This window comes from Sinohyriopsis cumingii, chromosome 19 (assembly GCF_028554795.1).
Source record: "Sinohyriopsis cumingii isolate HCF-2022 chromosome 19, ASM2855479v2, whole genome shotgun sequence".
NCBI lineage: Eukaryota > Metazoa > Mollusca > Bivalvia > Unionida > Unionidae > Sinohyriopsis > Sinohyriopsis cumingii.
In genome coordinates this window covers 53,407,973-53,428,135 of record NC_142979.1, presented here as the reverse complement: position 1 = coordinate 53,428,135, position 20,163 = coordinate 53,407,973, and the positions used below count along the sequence as shown (strand labels likewise).

Genomic DNA, 20,163 nt, shown 5'->3' with positions numbered 1-20,163 from the left:
ACTCCACCTGGGGAAGATCTTTGATCGATAAAACGTGCTTATTTTCGTCGTTTAGTATGTAGCAACAAGCTGATTGTCTTATCTAGCACTTTTTGGAGACACGTATGGGGTAAAGTGCGCAGTCTGATCCAAACGCGTTGATAGCAATCGTAGCGCTAGGGTTCTCACACTTTGTGTTTCCTGACAACATCATTGGAAATAATGATTACCAAAACTTATCGTTCTCTGATACCTACTATGCTTGATAACTCTATGGACATTGTTGTTGATGGCTATAATGCGGATAGGCTGGCCAATTCAAGGCATAGATTGTCCTGGTTTTCTGCAAGTATGGTAGTCTTTTTGAGATCCACCTTCGCCTAGGAAGATTCCTTTAACTCGAAATGGACTGTACTGAAAAATATATAGCTTTATCCCCTTACAATTTATTATCCGTCAGCCTGAACCCTTTTGGGAAAGTCTTTTAATCGCTTTTTTCCGTCTAGACTCTCTCTTGGATGGGAGATAGTAGCTGAACCTATAATCTTTCTGAAATGGAGAAATGGATGACCTCCTTTACAACCCTGGCAGCATTCCGCCAGGCTCTTCGTTTTGCAAATTTGGATGGTATACCGGCATGGAGATCATTTCCGCATCTGTAATCATTTCTATCATAACCTTTACCATAAGATTACATTTAACACCCGTCTTTCCCATCTCCACTTTGATGATGTCTATCACGGCTGGGTCACGACGTGAACGTAGCTTAGATATATCAACTTCTACCGTACGTCCGTGTGGTATCGTAGCTTGATATTCGTCTATCTGCTATTTTCTCCGTCTCGACTTTTATATGAGAAGTAGGGGCTGAACCTGTATTCGCGCGCATCATGTTGCTGCAATTGAATTAAGGATAACCTCCTTTGCTGCTTTCGCGGCATTTTGGCTGGCGCATCGTTTGGTACATTTGTATGGTGGGGCCTGCTACCTTAGGACCTTTGCCGATATGGGTTTCGACGCCTTGGAGCAGGCGTTCAAGGTCCGAAAGTCGGTGTTGGCTGTCTTATTCGGGCTTACGTTACTGCCTCCAACAAATCATTGTATTTGCTTTCAGTGATCTGCTCCTTATTTAGTAGGAAGCTAATTAGGTCTGTTCTGGGCATGGTTTGTGTGGATCATGGTATTATGTGCTGCGCTATCAATTTTTAAATGAAAAAGTGTCGTTCGTTGCTGCTGACTGAGGTTGCCGTTAGAGCAGACCCGAGCATACGTGTGCCGCTACGTATGCTATGCTACCTAGCTTATTCTAAATATACGGGAATATGCTCCTCGTCACAGCCCTAATAGAGCCATTTTTGCTTTGTTTGCGCAATAAGCATTGCTACCATGTCTATATCGTTGGGAGTGAACGGCGCAGTAAGTGCCACATGACTTTCATGCAAATTGTGATGTCTGTCCCCAGGGCATCCATTCAAGTACGCGTCTTATTTCTTCGCTGACGAAGGTTACCGATGCTGTCCCATAGACACATCTCGTCACTAATTGGTTATGTTGTTAATGGTCGCTTTTTGCCCACCTACTTATGACGGCCACACTACTTATACATGATCGCCACCTCCACCCTAACCTATACCGCTTTGGAAGTGTTTCATGAAGTTGAAAATTGTTGCAGAACTTTGAATTAGCAGTCGTGCTGCAAGGTGAAGTAAAACTCGTTGATTACTATTTATATTATTATTATTATTATTATTGTTGTTGTTGTTGTTGTTATTGTTAAAACATCACTCAGTTTCGTAATCATCGTCATCGTTAGCATCATCAACATCAACATATAATTATCTTATGTTTCACCAATTTGTCTACTGCTTCTTTTCACCTTCATCACCGCCTATGTATGTTTGAGACCTCAGCAACCACATTAATTGTCAACAAATATCTGCACATTTGTATTAATAGTGTTTTATTTTCTCTTATTAGTCCTAAACCCGACCTTGAACTGCATTTCAATAACCTCTGTGTATAACTGCGCATTCGTTACTTTATTTAAGTCCATTTACAAAATGTTAAAATCTTCTCTGTTCTCTTTTAATAGGCCCGAGTAGGTCAGCAATAATTATTTTGCTAGTGCAAATATACTTTGATAATCACGAGAGCACAGTCTCTGTCTCTGTTTCTCTCTCTCTCTCTCTCTCTCTCTCTCTCTCTCTTTTGAAACGAAGAAAAACGAACTGTGTTGGGCTTTGGTCCCGACTGCTGGATTTTGATCCTGTGTGGATTTCTCAAATACATTTGATTAAATTTATATTTATCTGTAGAAAGATACTGTTGGAATAGACGTCAGAAATCTCATACACATGTGATATGTAGGGGTTTCAAAGTTACAAAGGTTCATCATGTACGTACGGCACAATATCTATTCTTTTCGTTAGTTTTGGGAGCAAACAAGTCCAAAAGATTGATGCCTTGTCAGAAAATAGAAGAGCAACTACAAGAAAGGGAGTAGAAGGTTTCTAAATTATTTAGGTGCTTATCGAACCTTAGTAAATAATGTATGCAATGACATCATGAGCATGTGTAACTTCCTTCTATTCTTATAATGAATTAGAGCTTTTGTATCTCTTGAGAGGAGCATTGTCAGATCATGTGCCATTGATAATTAGAGTTTCTTAAAACTGACAACTGACTAATGCAATAAAACTTTTGCAATAAGATATAACGTCTAATTATCATATAATTTGATGAATAAGAAATAACTCAGAGTTTTATTATTATTATTATTATCATTATTATTATTATTATTATTATTATTATTATTAAAAGATAAAATGAAAAGAAAATAATAAAACGAGTCTGCATAAACATAGATGAGAGCTTGATAAACTAGGATAAAACGTTTTATTTTGCTACTATGATTCTTCTAAATTACGGAATTTTTAATTTGAAATATTGTATAAAATTATGTGTACACATTCCTTTCAAGCAAAACGAAAATACGAGACAATCATACTGTAATTTTTGTGGATTGAGAAAGGCGTAAATGGTCTATATATTATTTAAATGTAGAAAAAAATAAATCATCTATGGGTTAAGCTTGAGCGGTGATGAAGGATAAATTTAATAATAGTAAGAAATTTGACGAAACTATACTATTTAGAACTGATGTCGTTTACATTCTGGCTGGAAAAAAATGTTTGATATCCCTTTTAATTTTGTAGTTAGGATTCAGACGTTTAGTACGCATTTTAGAGTTGAGAATACATTCACATGCAAAGCAGTCCAGTCAAGCAGTCTTTACACATGGTCGAGATATATGTATATTTTGCCAGGTTCGTAAAATGGATAAAGCTATGACATATTGTGGCACTTTTGGTTATAAAACAAAATACAAAAGAATGTGCGATTTCTTTAACGTGTTTGATACGTTTCAATTACTGGATCTATACGTAATTTAAACACACATAAACATAGAGAATTTCTAGTATATATCAATCAGTATTACATTTTTCTAATTATTCTGCTCATGTTATGTAATTGTTTGCTTAAATTTGTATTTATCCTTTTATTGTTAAATGTTCCTATATCATCTTGTTCGACAATAATGAATAAGATGGTCATTCAATTCTGGAATTAGGTGTCTCATTTACCTCCCGTGTCGAATGTGAATTAGTGTACTGTATAGTATAAGGGAAAGCACTCTAATTTCAACCTCAACAGTCTTTTCAAATTTATTACCCTTTAGAATAGCGTAAGCAACTTTCGGACTTTCTATGTGATATTGTACGTATTTTCAAATCGGGTAAAATCAATAATAAAACTCTTGCGTCAGGCCTTGAAAATGTCGTTCTTCTGAATGTTTTAAACAAAATATTTATCAGGTCAATTTACCAGATTGGATTTGTGTACATATATTAAAACAAAGGTAGCATATTTTTATTTATATGAACCATATAGCTAACATTAAAAGTTAGCAGCAAATTGTGACTCTTTGGTTATTATATGAGGGAAACTTTGGTAAGACTAGAAAAAGCGATGTGTGTGCTAACATACTGACACCATTGTGACACTAAAAAAGAGATTTTCCCACTTAGGATCCATAGAGCTAACCACAAATAATTTTTTTTCTAAACTCAAAGCTTCCAGGCAAAGTAAGTATAATGGTCAAAGATACAACAAGCCTGGGCTTCATTTGCAACAAAACAGTAGAACTTGTTATACCATGGCCTGTGCTTCTTTGGAAATAAAAAGAAATTCAAGCAGATAGATGGCAAAAAAAAGCTTTCATAATTTAACCAAAGCAGTAATATGCGACACGTGAGCATCGTAATGTACAGTAGCAGCAGGGAGGGCAAACAGACCAATTGGGGGACGAATATAATTCTGAAAATAAACCTTCCGCAAGAAAGGCGGCAATTAACTGTTGTTTTTGAGAAGGACACATCACTCATGTTTGGGACACATAATAAAGTAATATATATGCAATAAAGATGCAAGTCAACCATTGCGAGATAAAAGTTTAAAGGATATGTGGAAGGACAAAGAGTGTTCTTTATGTTGGATAACTAATCTAACATAAAGAGTACAAGTCGGTTCTTTTCTTTTTATGGGAGATATTACTGAATGTTTACATTCTTCTAAAGCAAGAAATATGCTAGTCAGCATCTGCGTTGAAATGGTCCATGTAGTTATATAAACTCCGTACAAGTTCATTAGCTTGCATGATATTGTAACATATTTTGTTTATATCCATTAATGCAGTGACAAATTCTGATAAATTTGTTAAGTTTATTACTTATTTTATTCCAATAGTTTACAGCCTGACAGATTAGACTTACTATGCAATTGATTTACTAAACCAGAAGTATTAGTCATACTCAAAATAAAATTACCCAAGAAAAGAATAATTTAGAGTTTAAACATCGTCTCGGAGCTCTATTACTTTTTATCAACAAGGAACCAAACCTAGTACAAGAAACAAAATATCATTGAATTTTTTTATTATGCTTGAATATACTATTTAATACGACTTAGGTCTAACTAAAAATGAGAAGTTGACTTATATGATACCATTTTATTGATGTTTGAGGGTAGCTGTAACGCTTAAAATGCTTCTACCTCAGAAGACCATCGATGGTATTACATTGAAACAAATGTGTTAAATGATACTTTCTTAGGTCATGTATATCGTTCTTTTCACAAAAAGCACGCACTGTCGGTTGTTTCGAAAGAAGGTTACTCTCTCAAAATTATGAGGGAAAAATTTTCAAAAGAAAATCTAAGATTACGTTCAATATGTATTTTTTTTTATATTTACGTATGCAGACATTATACGATCAGTTATAACTGAAAACCTCATTGTAATTTAAGTCTGAGTTCGTTAGAAGTTGATATTGAACTCATACTTCATAGAGACTTGTCTCTGTTCCAGAATGGTGTAAATTTGATCACATGATAGTTAACCAACCAAAGACTGCTTGCATGACAGACTGGTACCTGACACAAATGGGCTAATAAACCCGACATATAACTATTTACTGAAGGTACTCAAATGAGATACAATTGCTCCCGAAGGCTTGGTGTGGAATTTACACAACATAATTTGCATTAGAACATTTATATTCATCAGCTTCGATCAACAATGTCAAAAACAATATATGGCTACGGGTTCATTTTGGGGTGGGTGGGGATGGGATGGGGTTGGGGACATAAATATTCGACATTGACCAAATAAATCAGCCAGAAAACTGCTGTATGGCGGATTGAGACTAAACTCTACATTCATAGCCACTTCCAGAGAATTAGTAGGGAAAATGGATTGTGTGTATTTGCATAAATATACTCGAATACCACTTGTATGTTGTCAAATACAACGCCGCCAATAATTCAAAAGCGCCATCCATAAATATTTAACATACCTCCTTGTCACCAATTTCTAACATTGGTGGTTACCTTTCACGTTCCTCCACGGAAAAGCCTCGCTCTCTATACCTAAACTAAGCTCAAGCTAAACTTCAAATGCATACTTACATCAGATAGAATATTTATTTCCTGGGAAAGAAGCTTTGACATGTTTACAAATCAAAACGTAAAAATACATGCAATATTCTAGTTGCAAAATAGGTTAAATTGCAATCGCACATAGAGAAGACAACTTTTCATTATATTAAGCCTGAAACTGATCTAATTTCCTTCAGCAAAATGAGCATACTACCCAATACATTAAAAAGCGGAAACCAATTAAGATAGATTGGGTTTTTGAAATAAATTACACCCTTCATATCCGACCTCACTAAAATCTATACTTACATATTATTATTATCGGAAACGTAAGGATACTAAATAGTTTCGGTGTCAGGAATCCATAACAAATCTGATCCCTAGCTTGAAGATCACAATGTGAATGTTCTTATTGTAGTAATAAAATAATAAAATAGAGAGAAAAAAGAGGGGACATGGGAGATCAAAATTGTTCAACCAGTCAGCCAGGATGATGCAAGAATACATTGTTATAGGCATACAGTTTTCTCTCTTTTCTTATTTTACTGATTCGGGTTTCGTTATAGTCTTTTGCATCTTTTCGATCCTGTCATATATATATATATATATATATATATATATATATATATATATATATATATATATATATATATATATATATATATAAAATTGTTATGACGATGCATATCATTTATGACGTTAAGTAAATGACAATTCTTATTTTAAAATATAAAGACATCATCCTTGTCTTTCAAAACATTTTGTGCCTGAAGAAGCATACATTAACTGAGAAACTAGATGCATAGAATTGTCAGCGTTTGTGTTGTTTTATTATCCCAATTATGTGTGTGATGTGATGTGATGTGATTTTGATTTTTAACGTAGCTTTAACAATTTTTCAGTCATATCGCTACGATGTCTGCAGTGTGGCAGTTTATAGTGATCCCAGTTATGACATTAATACAATTCGTAAACGGAAGTGAAAATGCCGTTCATTTGCTACTTGTTATTTTAAGGGTTCCATTTTGTGTACATTGGTGTCACACAAACAATACGTGGACATCAAAACTAATGGTGGATAATCTAATGATACTCCCCTCTAGATGTTTATATTTACTTCAAGGCTGGATTTAAATATTAATTCCTTAAATATCACTTTAGCACACGATTATTCATCCCCTATGTTTGCTTAAATGCAGCATCTAGTGGCAGAGTCACGATATAAGTCATATTTGTCTGAGGTGTACAAAGTTTTCCTTTGAAAGAAAATTTATTCTTGGTCGTTATTTCGATGAGAACATGTGATAAGATGTTCAGACTGCTTGTACACACAACAAAAACAACAACAGGTCAATGAAAAACAGGTCCCAACAAATCTGTTTTTCCTAAACAAGGATACTAAGTGCGTCCAATGAATCAATCCTCCTTTATGCCAATAACAATGTATTATTGCGTCATACTGATTTAACAATTTTGAGCTCTCAAGTCTCTTCGTCACCTCAGTTCTGTTAGGTTCCAGACTTTCCTTCGGATCATCATTTGCAGTCAGTCTGTTGTATACCGTACCTCCGATATGTGGCGATGTTCAAACTGATCGAAACTTGACTGAATCTGTTACCCCGTATAGGGTATTCAGATATGCTCACATGAGATACATTTTAACTGAGTTGTTCTCCTATCAGTCATCAGTGTGTTGGTATTTCATCATATGGTTATAGTAATATTCAGAGATATTTGCGCACTGAGCATTAAGCATCGTTTCAGCTCCAGTCCTCGCTTCTCTTCTTAGTTTAATTAACAGTGCAGAGGTCCATTGGGAACGTCCATTAATTATGTCAACAATTTTTAGACAATTTTTTACCCCCGTCCCCCCTTGTCAACAACTGTCAAACTTTCAGTGACGCCCCCTAATACAATTTTACACCCCACCTCCAAAATAACAATATTTTATACGGCTGGCTTTTATGCTAAAATTAGAATTATGGAAATTAAAAGGTATACAAATAAATTTTAATACATTTTTTTACTTGTTTAATAGTTCATGAAAAAATCGAGAGTTTATATTCTAGTTTCTATCATCTTCCCATGGGGAAGCCAAATATTCATCAATTGTTATAATGGGCATAGTGGCTGAGTCATTAATTTCTTGTGGAACCGATACACCTGACAAGTCAACACCATCTTCTAACCATTCTGTGCTGAACATCTCTCCATGAGCAATAATTGCCATCAGCTCTCTCTGTCTGTTGGCAGCCACTCGTATTGGCCGAATTCTTTGCGGTTGAGGAGCATGTGGTAATTGCCTAGGCCCAAGATCGCGTTGTCGGTGCTGTTGAACATGCTTCTTCAACATCTTGTGAAGCAACATAGAGGTGACAGATTCTGCAGATCCGTTCAAGCAACGACAACTGAAAGGAAGGACAATATAGATCATATGGAAGAATTTTGAATGCCTTTGCCGATCGAGGTTATATGTTATCAACTTTCAAAGACTGATTGAAGAAAAGAGATGGAAATATGTGGGTTATTGACGGGCGAGCGAGTTTGTGTCATACCAACGCACCGACTAATTTCCTATTTTTTGATTTTTTAAATTTATTGTAAAAACTAACATTGTTGACGTCAATTTATCTTGAACTTCCCCCTCCCCCATGTCAACAATTGTGAAACTTCTTCAAACCCCCTCCCCTCTATTTTGTTGACATAATTAATGGACGACCCCATTACACTTGTAGATACAGTCAAATATTCCTTGAACGCTTCATTCAATATTTCGTTATTTGTATCCGCTTGTGCTACACGGCATGTAGGCTCATATATTCATCCCATTATATTCATTACAGACAGTTATCTTACAATTGTCATCCGTAATGCACTAAAATTATGCATAGTATAATGTCACGTTCATGGTAATCACTATCACATGAATGGTAATCACTATCAAAGTTGATTTCCATCTGAAATTACAACATTCACCACTTCGTCACTCATGTCAAGGATGTCATCATAGTCATTGAAATAGATTTATCTCCCCTGGATCATTGAAGGAATCATTTGATCGGAACAACGTCAACTTTATCTGCCAGATCAGAAAAAGACCGATATAAGTCTGATTGGGTTACCCATTTATACAAAATCCAAACAAACCAAAAAATTCCTTGTTTACACCCCAGCCCCTCACGAAACAACAGCACTAATTTGTTGCGTAAAGACGTTCCAAGCAGCTCCAAATATGTTTCCTGCAATTATATATGTATACTAAAACACAGGTTAATTAAATATCTGCAAGCTAAGAATATTTGGTAAGCGGAAAAACAACATGTTAGACTTTTAAAATGAAGCAATACTTAACTTTAAATAGACATTGTGATGAAATATTTGGTCCAGTCACTTGATAGACTCGAAATAATTAAAATAAATTCAGACTGGCTGTCTCTACGACGTTGAGGATGTTGTCAAATGAAATCACCTCACATATTTTTTGTTCTTTAAAGTGTCATAAATGAAATTTAAGTTGTAGAACTGGGTGATATATGCTAATATTTACCCGCAGTTTATAATTTGGATAAGCATAAACCAGATAAGAAATCTATTTCACAGTATTGTAACCAATATCCTTCATATTTACATTGATTATGCAACAATATGTGTCTTAAAATTTCCAGGATTTTGATATCGGCAGTTTATCAATCTATGTTACCTATTCTACTCATTAGGTTCCTGTTTCTACCTCATATCGGTTTCTATAGATTTATCTCAACATGTGGTTGGCTGTTAAATTTAAATGCTTTAAATTTTCTCCCCAAAATGTATTATTTGTTTACGTTTCAAAGTTGTCCTGATCTGATGTTACGAAAGATATTTTAACCTCATGATGAACTGATTTGTTTTGTGACATTTTCCTTGTTTGATGCAATTTCTTTTTCTGTATGTATCTCCGTTTATTCAGGGAAACTCTTCCTTTGAAATTTATAATAAATGTATTCCCAGAAAAAGGTTTGCATGGACTGCGTCTAGGGCATTCAGATTCCATTCCGGTCTAATTGTCCACTACTGAGCTACGCCCTCTTCTGACACAATTCTCCACTTAATGGTTTATATATATATATATATATATATATATATATATATATATATATATATATTCCGCTTTTTCTTACGTATTAATCAAAGATACATGTCATGATATATACACATATATAGAAACTAAAAGAACAATATTACGTATGTACACGCATGGGGAAAACTAATTTTTAATTAAATTAATTACCAAATTTGCATCACTGAATGGATTAAAAAAATTCCCAATGGTTTCCAAGTGATCCTTCTAGGTGTAGATGATATCGTCATTGATGTTAGTGTTACGATTATCATGATGTAATCATGCTCATTAAACGTTGAAAAGTTGAAGACGAACCTTTCATATCAAATGACAACACTTTATATTGATAAAGTCCATCTGGATGTACGAGTGCCGATATTTCATTCGCCCTTTCCGTGAGAGGAATCTGTCAGAATCCTTTCAAAAGGTCAGGTTTTATGACATATTTTGCAATTTTGATTTTGTCAATGTAGTCATCGATTATCGATATTGGAAATGAATCTTTTTTTTTGGCGACGCCGTTTATTTTTCTCTAGTCTATGCACATACCGAAAGTTTTATTATGTCTCGGCACTCGAATACATAATGAACTCAACTTACACTTACTTGGGTGTATGAAATCATTCTCCAGCAAATAATTATTTCTTTTTCCAATAGCCCTGTTTGTGAAGATTCATCCTGTAAGGATGTTGTGTCGCAGGTGTAGAAGATATAATTTCATCTTCATGGTATAACGGTACCAATTGCGCATGTCCAGGTGGTCGGAGCTCAAGGTGTAGAGAACATTGTATTTCGAAATAAACAACAAAACTAGCTGTGATTGGTGCATTATGTAAGAGCTGTACTTTCTGTTAGGCATTAAAAAATAGGTGTGCCTCCTGGCAACATGTGAGATTATTTTAATTCATATCTAGACGATAGTTTGTATTTTTATGATTTTTTAAAATGTGGTACACATGTCTAAAACTGTGTCGGTTGTGACTAGATAACTCTTACCCCAGTCTAGTTCCAGCAGAGTTATCTCTCTTAAATGCAACGGAGTACCTGGTTTTGTCCTTGTCAAATTGACAATATAACACTGCTCTTTAGAAAAGTGTGCGACATGCACGCTAAAGTAGAATAGAAAATATATTCATTTCTCCAAACATTAGCATTAAGGTCTATGGAGAAACAATTGATACCTTGATACCTCATGGTAGATTTCATTTGTTCATGTTGGACCATCTGGATACAAGTGCTTATATTAAATTATAGCTGTCTACTTTACTCTTTTCTTGTAGTTGTAGATTTGAAAGTGTCTGGTCCAGATTATTTAATATTTATGAATCCTGAAGATTGGTTACACCAAAGGCATTACAGTCAGCTATCGATTCCATTATTTAAATCTTCACTGTGTGTTAGAGGTTCCACTAAATTCACAGACTGAATAACATTAATGTGTATCAATGTACTCCTTTAACAAATTCATATTGGCAAAGTTGTTTCTGTTTTCTTGCCTCCCGGAGTGTTGATGATATCATTTAAGTCACTTACTTTCTTTTCAACTGTATGCGAATCATAATATTTAGCCTGACGAGTTTTTTTTGGTGGTATGGGTAACTGAGCGAGTACTGTATAACGAGCAACAGTTTCCTGTCCTTTGTATTTCTGTCGTATTTTAATTTCATTTTTTGACTGAGAAGAGTAAAGATTAGTTCATTGTGCTCCAGAAGCCTATGACAACTCATATTTGAAATAATAAAATCAGGTCAAGAAGATCACATTTTGAATCATCCGTTGGAAGAGATTGCTCAATGGTAACTTTAATGGTTGACAGACAGTATGTCCAAAAACTAGTTCAAAACGAGTACATCATAATGATTCTTAGAATGATTCATTAACAGTAAGCAACAACAACCTTCGTCTCATTCGTTTCCTGTACCAAAGCAATATGATCGAATCATATTCTTCAAAAACTTTCAGGGTGATAGGCAGAATATTTAAATTGCTGGATGCCTAATTTATGCATAACTTGGTGGGAACACTCCACAGGCGAAATTTGATCCCTGATGAGAGTGGACAAACTTGGAAAGGTCAAATTGTGCAAGCACACCTTATCCAAGCTTTTACATGCTTTTGGTTTTAATATTCCTCAAGGAATTGCCCTGGAAATCTTGAGGAAGTACTTATTGTGGTAAACTTGTATTGGTTGCCTGACTTTGTCTTTGACAAGGGCCGATAAAGTCTGCCAGAGCGTGTCAGGTAGAATATTAACCTGATTTTGGACAAAGGGCAACGACAAAGTACGGATATACATACCATAAAACCATTAAGAAAAACCAGCGCATAATACATGGTAAATATACATAACAATATTCATTACCCTAGGTTGTGTTTTATGTCCTAATCGGTGTCTTCTCTATCCACGATTTTTGCATTGGACTCAACCTGCCTGTCGCCATACTGAAATCCGTGACTGAAACATTTTGTCTGTTATCAGTCCATTTACGTTACAGCCAACTAATTATGTATGATACCTAGAACCAGTAGGCTTGTGGTGGTATATTTATGATGTAACATAAAAGATTAAATGTTACTGGCGACTGAAACATGTTAAGTCATTTAGTTTCCTCTAAAAACAAATATGGATCATAGACATGTATACCAAAACTGTAGCTAAAGGGGAATCCCCAGTTGCAGCAAGTCCTTGTAGCACTATCAGGCTAATACGGTCCGAACGCCATCAAAAATGAATATGCTCTCAAAGTGTGCAACTAAACTGAAACGTACTATCACAAATATTATGTCATGAAAATTTCACCAGAGGATATGCTTATTTTGGGAAACAATACCATGATCTATGGGAAATAAAGACATATGCCCAATAATCTGATCTGGATATGTCGTAAATGTTCTTAAATATGAAACATTAAGAGAAAACATTTAACCGTGCGCTTGTGTTAGACTCTTTGCATTATCAGCACATATTAAATAAAAGAACAGGAGTTTCATCTTAGAAGAGTTCTTGTCTATCTCTGGGTTAACTGCATGCGGGTCTATTAATGTTAACTAAAATGCACTTTTATTGTTTTTGGTTCACAGTGTCAACTAAGGAATGTATGACTGTCAAATTAGTAAACGTATATAAAACACGATCATGGTGAAAATGAAAATTAATAATCATTATGACGGGATGTTTTCTTAACGATCAGTGAGGATATTTTTGTTTTGTCGTGTAAGGTTGTTTGAATATGTTCCACACATTGAATCAGGCATGCTGTGTTGAAACACAGACATAAGTAATTATTTCCTCAGACATTCAATCAGGATAATAAACTGACTGAATGCCAAATTTAGACGAGTTTTGGTTTCGATAAATATTTAGTCCTTGCATGACGATTCTTATTTCTACGTTCAAAATTGTTGGTATCAAAATGATATTAAGCAAACAATAATCCATTATGGGCCAAAAATACATGTATTTGTCTCCAACCTTTGAAAAGCGTTGCCTTATTGCAAATGTTATTGAACCGGTACATTTCAAGTACTTGCATTAAGTACTATGGATATGGTTTACGCGATCAGTGTGAAATAACAAGATTGTATTACCGTAGCAAACTTGTCTGTTACAACAACCAAACGTCTATTACACGAATGTGCCTTCCGGGTAAGTTGCATGCATATTGAGAGTTTTTGTATGAAAGGTTACACACACACACACACACTTCGTCTGTTCATTTCATTAGGTTGTGCTTTTTAATTACCCTATAGACGTATAATTTACCTCTACAAATGCAAGCAATCTTATGTTTAATCTTAAGGTTTCATGTCGCTTTTCATGCTGCAGAAACGAAAGGCAAACTAATGTCGGTAGAGGGTTCGATGAATTGTGGGCTTCATTATGGTAGACAAAGAATTGGATGAATTATTATTGACTGCTATTTTATGAAATATTCATACTTACTAACCATATTAAAAGCCTAATAAAAATGTCTCTTATTTTTAAAAAGCTGGGTAATAATAACACAAAAATAACGGCATGTTTTAAGAATCAAGCTTAAAATGGAGTAAGATACGAACGCATTTTCTTTCTAATGAATGAAATGACTGATTTAATTAAATATTGTATGAATTGGCAGTTCTTATTAAAATGTAATGATTCTGAACTCAATAATTCTACCCATAAAATATAAAGCCTTTTATGTATATTATAATATTTATTCAAGAGTTATCCTTCATCATCGAATGTGCTAAATATATATATGCTTAAAGCACCTTTCATGAAAGAGCTCGGGTTTACTACAATCATTTCATTGACCTCGCCAATACATAACCATCTTAACAGTAGACATTTAAAGAGGCAGATAGATAAATGGATACATTGTTAGAACAATATGCGTGTTTTGTAATAGGTTATACAAGAAAAACAATCGTATATGTTACAGTGAATTAGACAATTATGATAAAACAAGCATTTATGCTTGTATCCTGTGCTAATTTATCTATAAAGTGCACATATTGAACTCAAACAAAGATTTCATCGTGCTCAGGACAGAGGCATCTGTAAATAGCTTCGCTCCTAAATGGAAAAACATGTAAGGCTCAGAAGCAACGTTCAAAAGTGTTTCTCTTGCAATGTCATTTCCATACGCTATGGTAACAACGAATTTTCCACTTTCCTTTAGAAGATTCACTTTTTTCATTGTATCTGTGTCGATGTTCTTACCGTTAGTAAGTAAAATAATCAGCTGTCTGGCATCATGTCTTGCGCCACTGGAAGTTGTAAATCCATTTTGGCTGACATACTCAAGGGCCTTTGTGAGATTGGCGACTGACTTGGAATCCCTGTCGATTACCTGGATCGTTTGATGAATTTCATTCTCGGATGTGAATGTCCTAAAATCGAAAATTAGCTTCGGTTCCGATGCATAAATTACGAGACTTACTCTTACTTTGCTGATCCCTATGTCAGCAAAGGACGTGATGCTTTGTAGGGCTTCGATCGCTCCGTGAAACTGCGAGAGAGAATGGCGACCGCTAGTATCTAGGAGGTACAACAAATCAGTAGTCTTGTCAGAACAAACTATAAAAATAAATACATAAATAAACCAATAGAAAATCTTTTTTCTATTCATATTAATAATCAAATTACAGTTAGAATAAATTCTAAGTTTTAGGCATGAAATAATTGTCCCTCGGGCAAGCTTAAGGTTTAGAAGGTGGCTGACCAATCAACGTGGACAGGATTCGAACATTTTTTGATGTCATGTACATAGATCCTTATTAGATTCGTGATAACAAAAAGCACAAAACAGCTTCAGTGCTATTTGATTAATCTCAATTTCTTATATTTTTATCTGCAGATACCGAAACAAATTTATACTAAATTTTGTTGCTGGGTTCATTATTATTTTGATAAATTCTTTCTTTCGGTCAAGTTTTGTATTCAGAAAATATGGTTTCAAACATGGGGAATCTGACTAAATGTTACCCATATTTGGTAATACTGTAAGCTATTCACATTTTAAATTTAACTGTATTTTGTGAACATTTATTTCTTCATTACACGTACTAAGCATCATGCGTCTTCAGAAGGTTTCGGGGCACCGAGTGGCCGAGTGGTCTAAAGCACTCTCTGTTACGGATCACTACCATCTCACCTCTGTCTGCATATGTTCAAGTCTCGGATTCGGCTAATGTGGGTATGTGAGAAAGCTTGCCAGTAGCTTCTCGAGGGTCGGTGGTTCTTTCCGGGGATTTTCCGGGTTCTTCCTCCACCATTAATACTGGCCGCCATGCATAGCCTATCGTGTGCTGAAAAATGGCGTTAAACCCTACAACAACAACAACAGAAGGTTTCCTTTTCAAAATTGAAGAAGCATAGCACACCAGCTTAAAGAAAGTTTACATTTTTAATATGTAACTAAAGTGTGATATGTATATTAAATTTCTGCTAACCGTTTTATGAGCGATGATAGAGTTTTTGCCTATCTGACTATTGTCATGGCTGAGGGTTGTGTATACATGACTTTTGTAAATGTTTAGAAAGATTTTTACTTTAATTTAAGTTCATGTCCTGAGCTTGTTTACAAAAAAAATTTTCTATTAGAAATCATTAGTTTTCCAGAACATTCTGTTGTGTCATAGTTCAGGTGACCGGTCATGTATAAACAGGATTTAGTAAACAATTATTCATTCCTGTCTGATGTTCAGTTTGTAGAATCATTTATTCTAGTGTTCAGATCTAATCTGAGACGAATCATTTAAATTATTCATTGAAATTACAAGATGATCACTGATTTTTTTGACTAAATAACAATTTTGGGATTATCGTGAATTCATTCAAAGACATTCTGGATACTATCGTTGTGATTCATCAAGCTTTGTGGCACATCATTACATTCAAGACTATGGGTACATCATCACATTCAATATTGGAATTGATTTGGAACATTCCAAACGTTTGCACTTGTGATAGAACATTTGATGTTACTTGGAATTTAATTCACAATATTGTGCCTTTTGATTTTTCACTGTGTGTTCTACAAAAATAAATTGTTTATTGAATTTTACTTAATTTGCTGGTTTCGCTTCTTTCTGATACTTGGTTTAAGACCAATGAGTCGTAATAAGCATAAATAACTTAACAAAACGGAGGGTTGCTGTTTTCGACCTTTAAGTCTAAAGGTCAGCTTATGTATCCACACATAAATTAAATGAATCCATTAATCATTTGCTTTTTGTTTTGGAAGTATCCACATTTATGCTGGCCACACTTACTCTTTTTGACTCTCTTGTAACTATGGAGTATTGGAGGTCAAATATGAAAGTACACAAGGTAAAGATAGTCACAGAAATATAGACGCACAAAGCAGACTTACCATCACAAGAAAGTAGTCTGATATTTGAAAGAATGCTGTATAATCCGTCATATGTAGACACAGTAAAAACGTTGTTCGGGTTAGCAGTAATTTTGAGAAGTTCATCATGCAGAATCTCTGTACCGATTCCTATACCAACGATGGTCACGTTAGAATTCCTCAACAAGGCAGACTGATACATCGTGTCCAATTTGTTAGATGACATACCGTCTGTGAGCAGAATAGTCAACTTTCTGACACCAGGTCTGCTCCTTGATAACACGTCTTCTCGGGCCATTCTAAGAGCGGCAGCTGTATTTGTGGAGCCAGCGTTGTACTTTATATTTTGCAATGCGTTTAACAAATAACTTTGCTTAGAATACCTTGTCAGCTCAAACTCCACTTTTGCCACAAAAGAGAAAGTTATTAATCCAATCTGTACGTAATCGGGGCCTATATATACTGACTTAACGAATTCGCCAATGAAGTCCAACTGCTTCTTAAAACGATCTGGTCCTTGACTCTGAGAGGAGTCGACTAAAAATACCACATCCGCTTTAGCCATTCGGCATTTATCTGGGTGGAAAAAAAGAAATATTTTTATTCAACACAAACATCTGTTTGATGCCACAATATATTAAACTAACGATAAAATACTAACTCAGCATTGGATTTAACTTCTAGGTGCATCTCTATATACATTTTAATAAATCGTGAAGATAATTGCTAGCGAACATGAAGTTTTACAATAACATGCAAGTTAGTTCTGCTTAATGTCAATATCTTCTTTATCGAGTTGTTTTTTAATGATTGAACTAATTTACCTAGTGTGCAGTCTTTTCCGGTGTATCTGCGTGGGCAATGGCAGTTATAATCACCAAACGTATTGTTGCAAGAAGCCCCTTGTTGGCAGGGACTTAACTGACATTCGTCGATATCTACAAGAAATCAAATAGAATGCTCAATATCATCCAAGCAAACTTCGACAAGTCTGTATCACGTGGTTAGATGAAGATTTTAGTCTTTTGTTAATTTGCTGAAGTACTATATAGGAAATATTATTTTTCGTTTATGAGTACAATTTAATAACAATGCATAAGTAGTGGTATTTACTCTTCTGACCCCAAAAAAATGTGAATGTGCGAGCATCCTTTATAATTTAAATGTAAATATATTTTGCCCAACTTCAAGGATATCAAAGAGTTTAATCATTTGTGACATCATTTTGTCGAATTTTACAAGGTGCCTTAACCGCAGTAATATATATTATTATATGCTCATTTTATCTCCGTTATCTTTGCATTGTCAGAGTCGTTCAGTATTTTACGAGACTGAACTCGGGCGCAACTTCATATTGCACTCAGAAAGGAACTTCTTTCTTTTGTGAACAAACAATGGACACAGATGGCCAGCACTATTTTGTAAACAAATCATGTACACTCACATCGCAGGTGGCTTGCGTTTTGGTTGATTATATTTATTTCTGAATTACCTAAAGCAGATGTTTCGTGACCTGCAACATACCAGCTGCTTTGCGTTAACTGTTTTAATACAATGTTTCGGATTTAAGCGGAAGATGCCAGATCTCATAAAATTGTTGGGTACCTACAAATAACATGCAAGTGGCAAGGAATAATCTGCCTTATACAGCTGGTAATATGAATGGCAAAATATACTTACAGTTCTACATCCTGAATTTCCTTTCTTAGTTATGAATATCCGGATTTTAAGCCATGTCATGAGTTCTCAAGCTTGATTACACCTTTCGAGATTGTACTGTAATTTCGATTATATTCCAAGTGAAAATACATCCTTCATATTGCAGTTAAAATAAAATAAACATTAAATTCCCTAGCGTCTTTTTGATAATTGAAATCGAAAGACAATATTTTTCCTACATTACGATTTCCAATATTCAATGACAGAACAGAAACGCAATTTTCTTTCAAAAGTTATGTCTAGCGCGCGACTAAGTTAAAATTTATCTGGGCAGACTTATGTGCGCATTAATAATGTTGATGTGTAATGATCAATGTGTGCTTGTGTATTCAGTTTGGAATACGGCATTCATCCAGTTACTTTGTTCTTGTGGTGTATTTTGTTTATAAAATCAAGCCTTTCATAAAATAAGAAAAATGAGCATATACTAAAAAGGATACTGCATTTGTATGGGAAAATATGAGCTCGTTTTGTCGGATCGATATACTGCATACCCAAAGTTGTGCAGTATTCCATCCGAAAAAAACTCGTTCATATTTTCCCATACAAATGCAGTAACCTATAAGTCTGTATGTCTTTCTTTTTAATACCGCTTACCTAGTCCACAGTCATATCCTGTAAAACTGGGTTTACATTGACATCTGTATGTTGTACCTGTGTTGTGACACGTCCCTCCGTTCTGACATCTTAAGGAACGTGGTCGGAAGGCATCGCATTGGCCTGCAAATTAGTGAATAGTGGTATATAAGCTCTGTTTTATTTTACATACGTAACACAATATTCCATTCAGTCAACTCCTCGAGGTTGCGACACTCATGAGAAATAAACCTCTTTCTTTGACTGGTGAATGTCAATGTAGAAAATAAAATCAAATTTCATACCTCATGTTCCACATCCGGGAAGTTTTAACCCTACTGTTTTTCTCATTTCTTCGTACGTAAACGTTGAGATTATTAAAATCCACAGCGAACGGATACATGCTTAGAGCATACCAATGATGTTATAGTTTGTTCAGTTCATCATTGTTATCAGAGACTATAGCCGTATGAATTTTCTCGTGAACCTCTGAAATGTTGCTAAAGTTATCTAACTCGTTTTGCGCAGGAATGATTTTAACACCATTTATATCAACATGCATAGCAACATTATTCGTAAGATATAGCCTGAAAAAGATTGGTCTGTGTATATCCAATCAGCCAGGTTAGTCCTGGAGATATGGAAGAGTTTGTTTGTGATACAGAAATAAGCAGTGACGGGAACCGTGCGTACCACTGGTAAGCAAATATGTTCTATGCAATAGACAAATTATATTACATTAAGTAAAAATGTTAATTAATTTAAAGAAAACAAGATTTTGTTTGAATATGTAAATTTATATACATTTTGTAACGCTAATGTTACAATTTACGTACAGAGTAGGATATCATTCACGATGCTGAGCTGACTGAACTAGAACGGTTCATTTGCATTCTACTGATGTTAATGCATTTGATCCAGTTCCAGTCCCAGAAATTCACGGCTAAACTCATT

General features: G+C 34.8%; 1 protein-coding gene across 2 annotated transcripts in view; it reads right to left on the bottom strand.

The window, feature by feature from the left end:
* Positions 1–14,251: 14,251 nt before the first annotated feature.
* The window catches only part of LOC149775718 (matrilin-1-like), a 39,258-nt gene continuing 33,346 nt past the window's right edge, over positions 14,252–20,163 (bottom strand). Inside the window, exons 5-8 of one of the 2 annotated variants that reach the window (XM_089943683.1) lie at positions 19,288–19,353; positions 17,739–17,852; positions 16,936–17,490; positions 14,252–15,137 (exon numbers count right to left, since the gene is read on the bottom strand). In XM_089943683.1, coding sequence (XP_089799809.1) covers positions 14,557–15,137; positions 16,936–17,490; positions 17,739–17,852; positions 19,288–19,353 — 1,316 coding nt within the window. In that variant the 3' untranslated portion in view covers positions 14,252–14,556. Of the gene's footprint in view, positions 15,138–16,935; positions 17,491–17,738; positions 17,853–19,230; positions 19,354–20,163 lie in introns of both variants that reach the window. The other variant, XM_089943682.1, reaches the window with a different exon arrangement.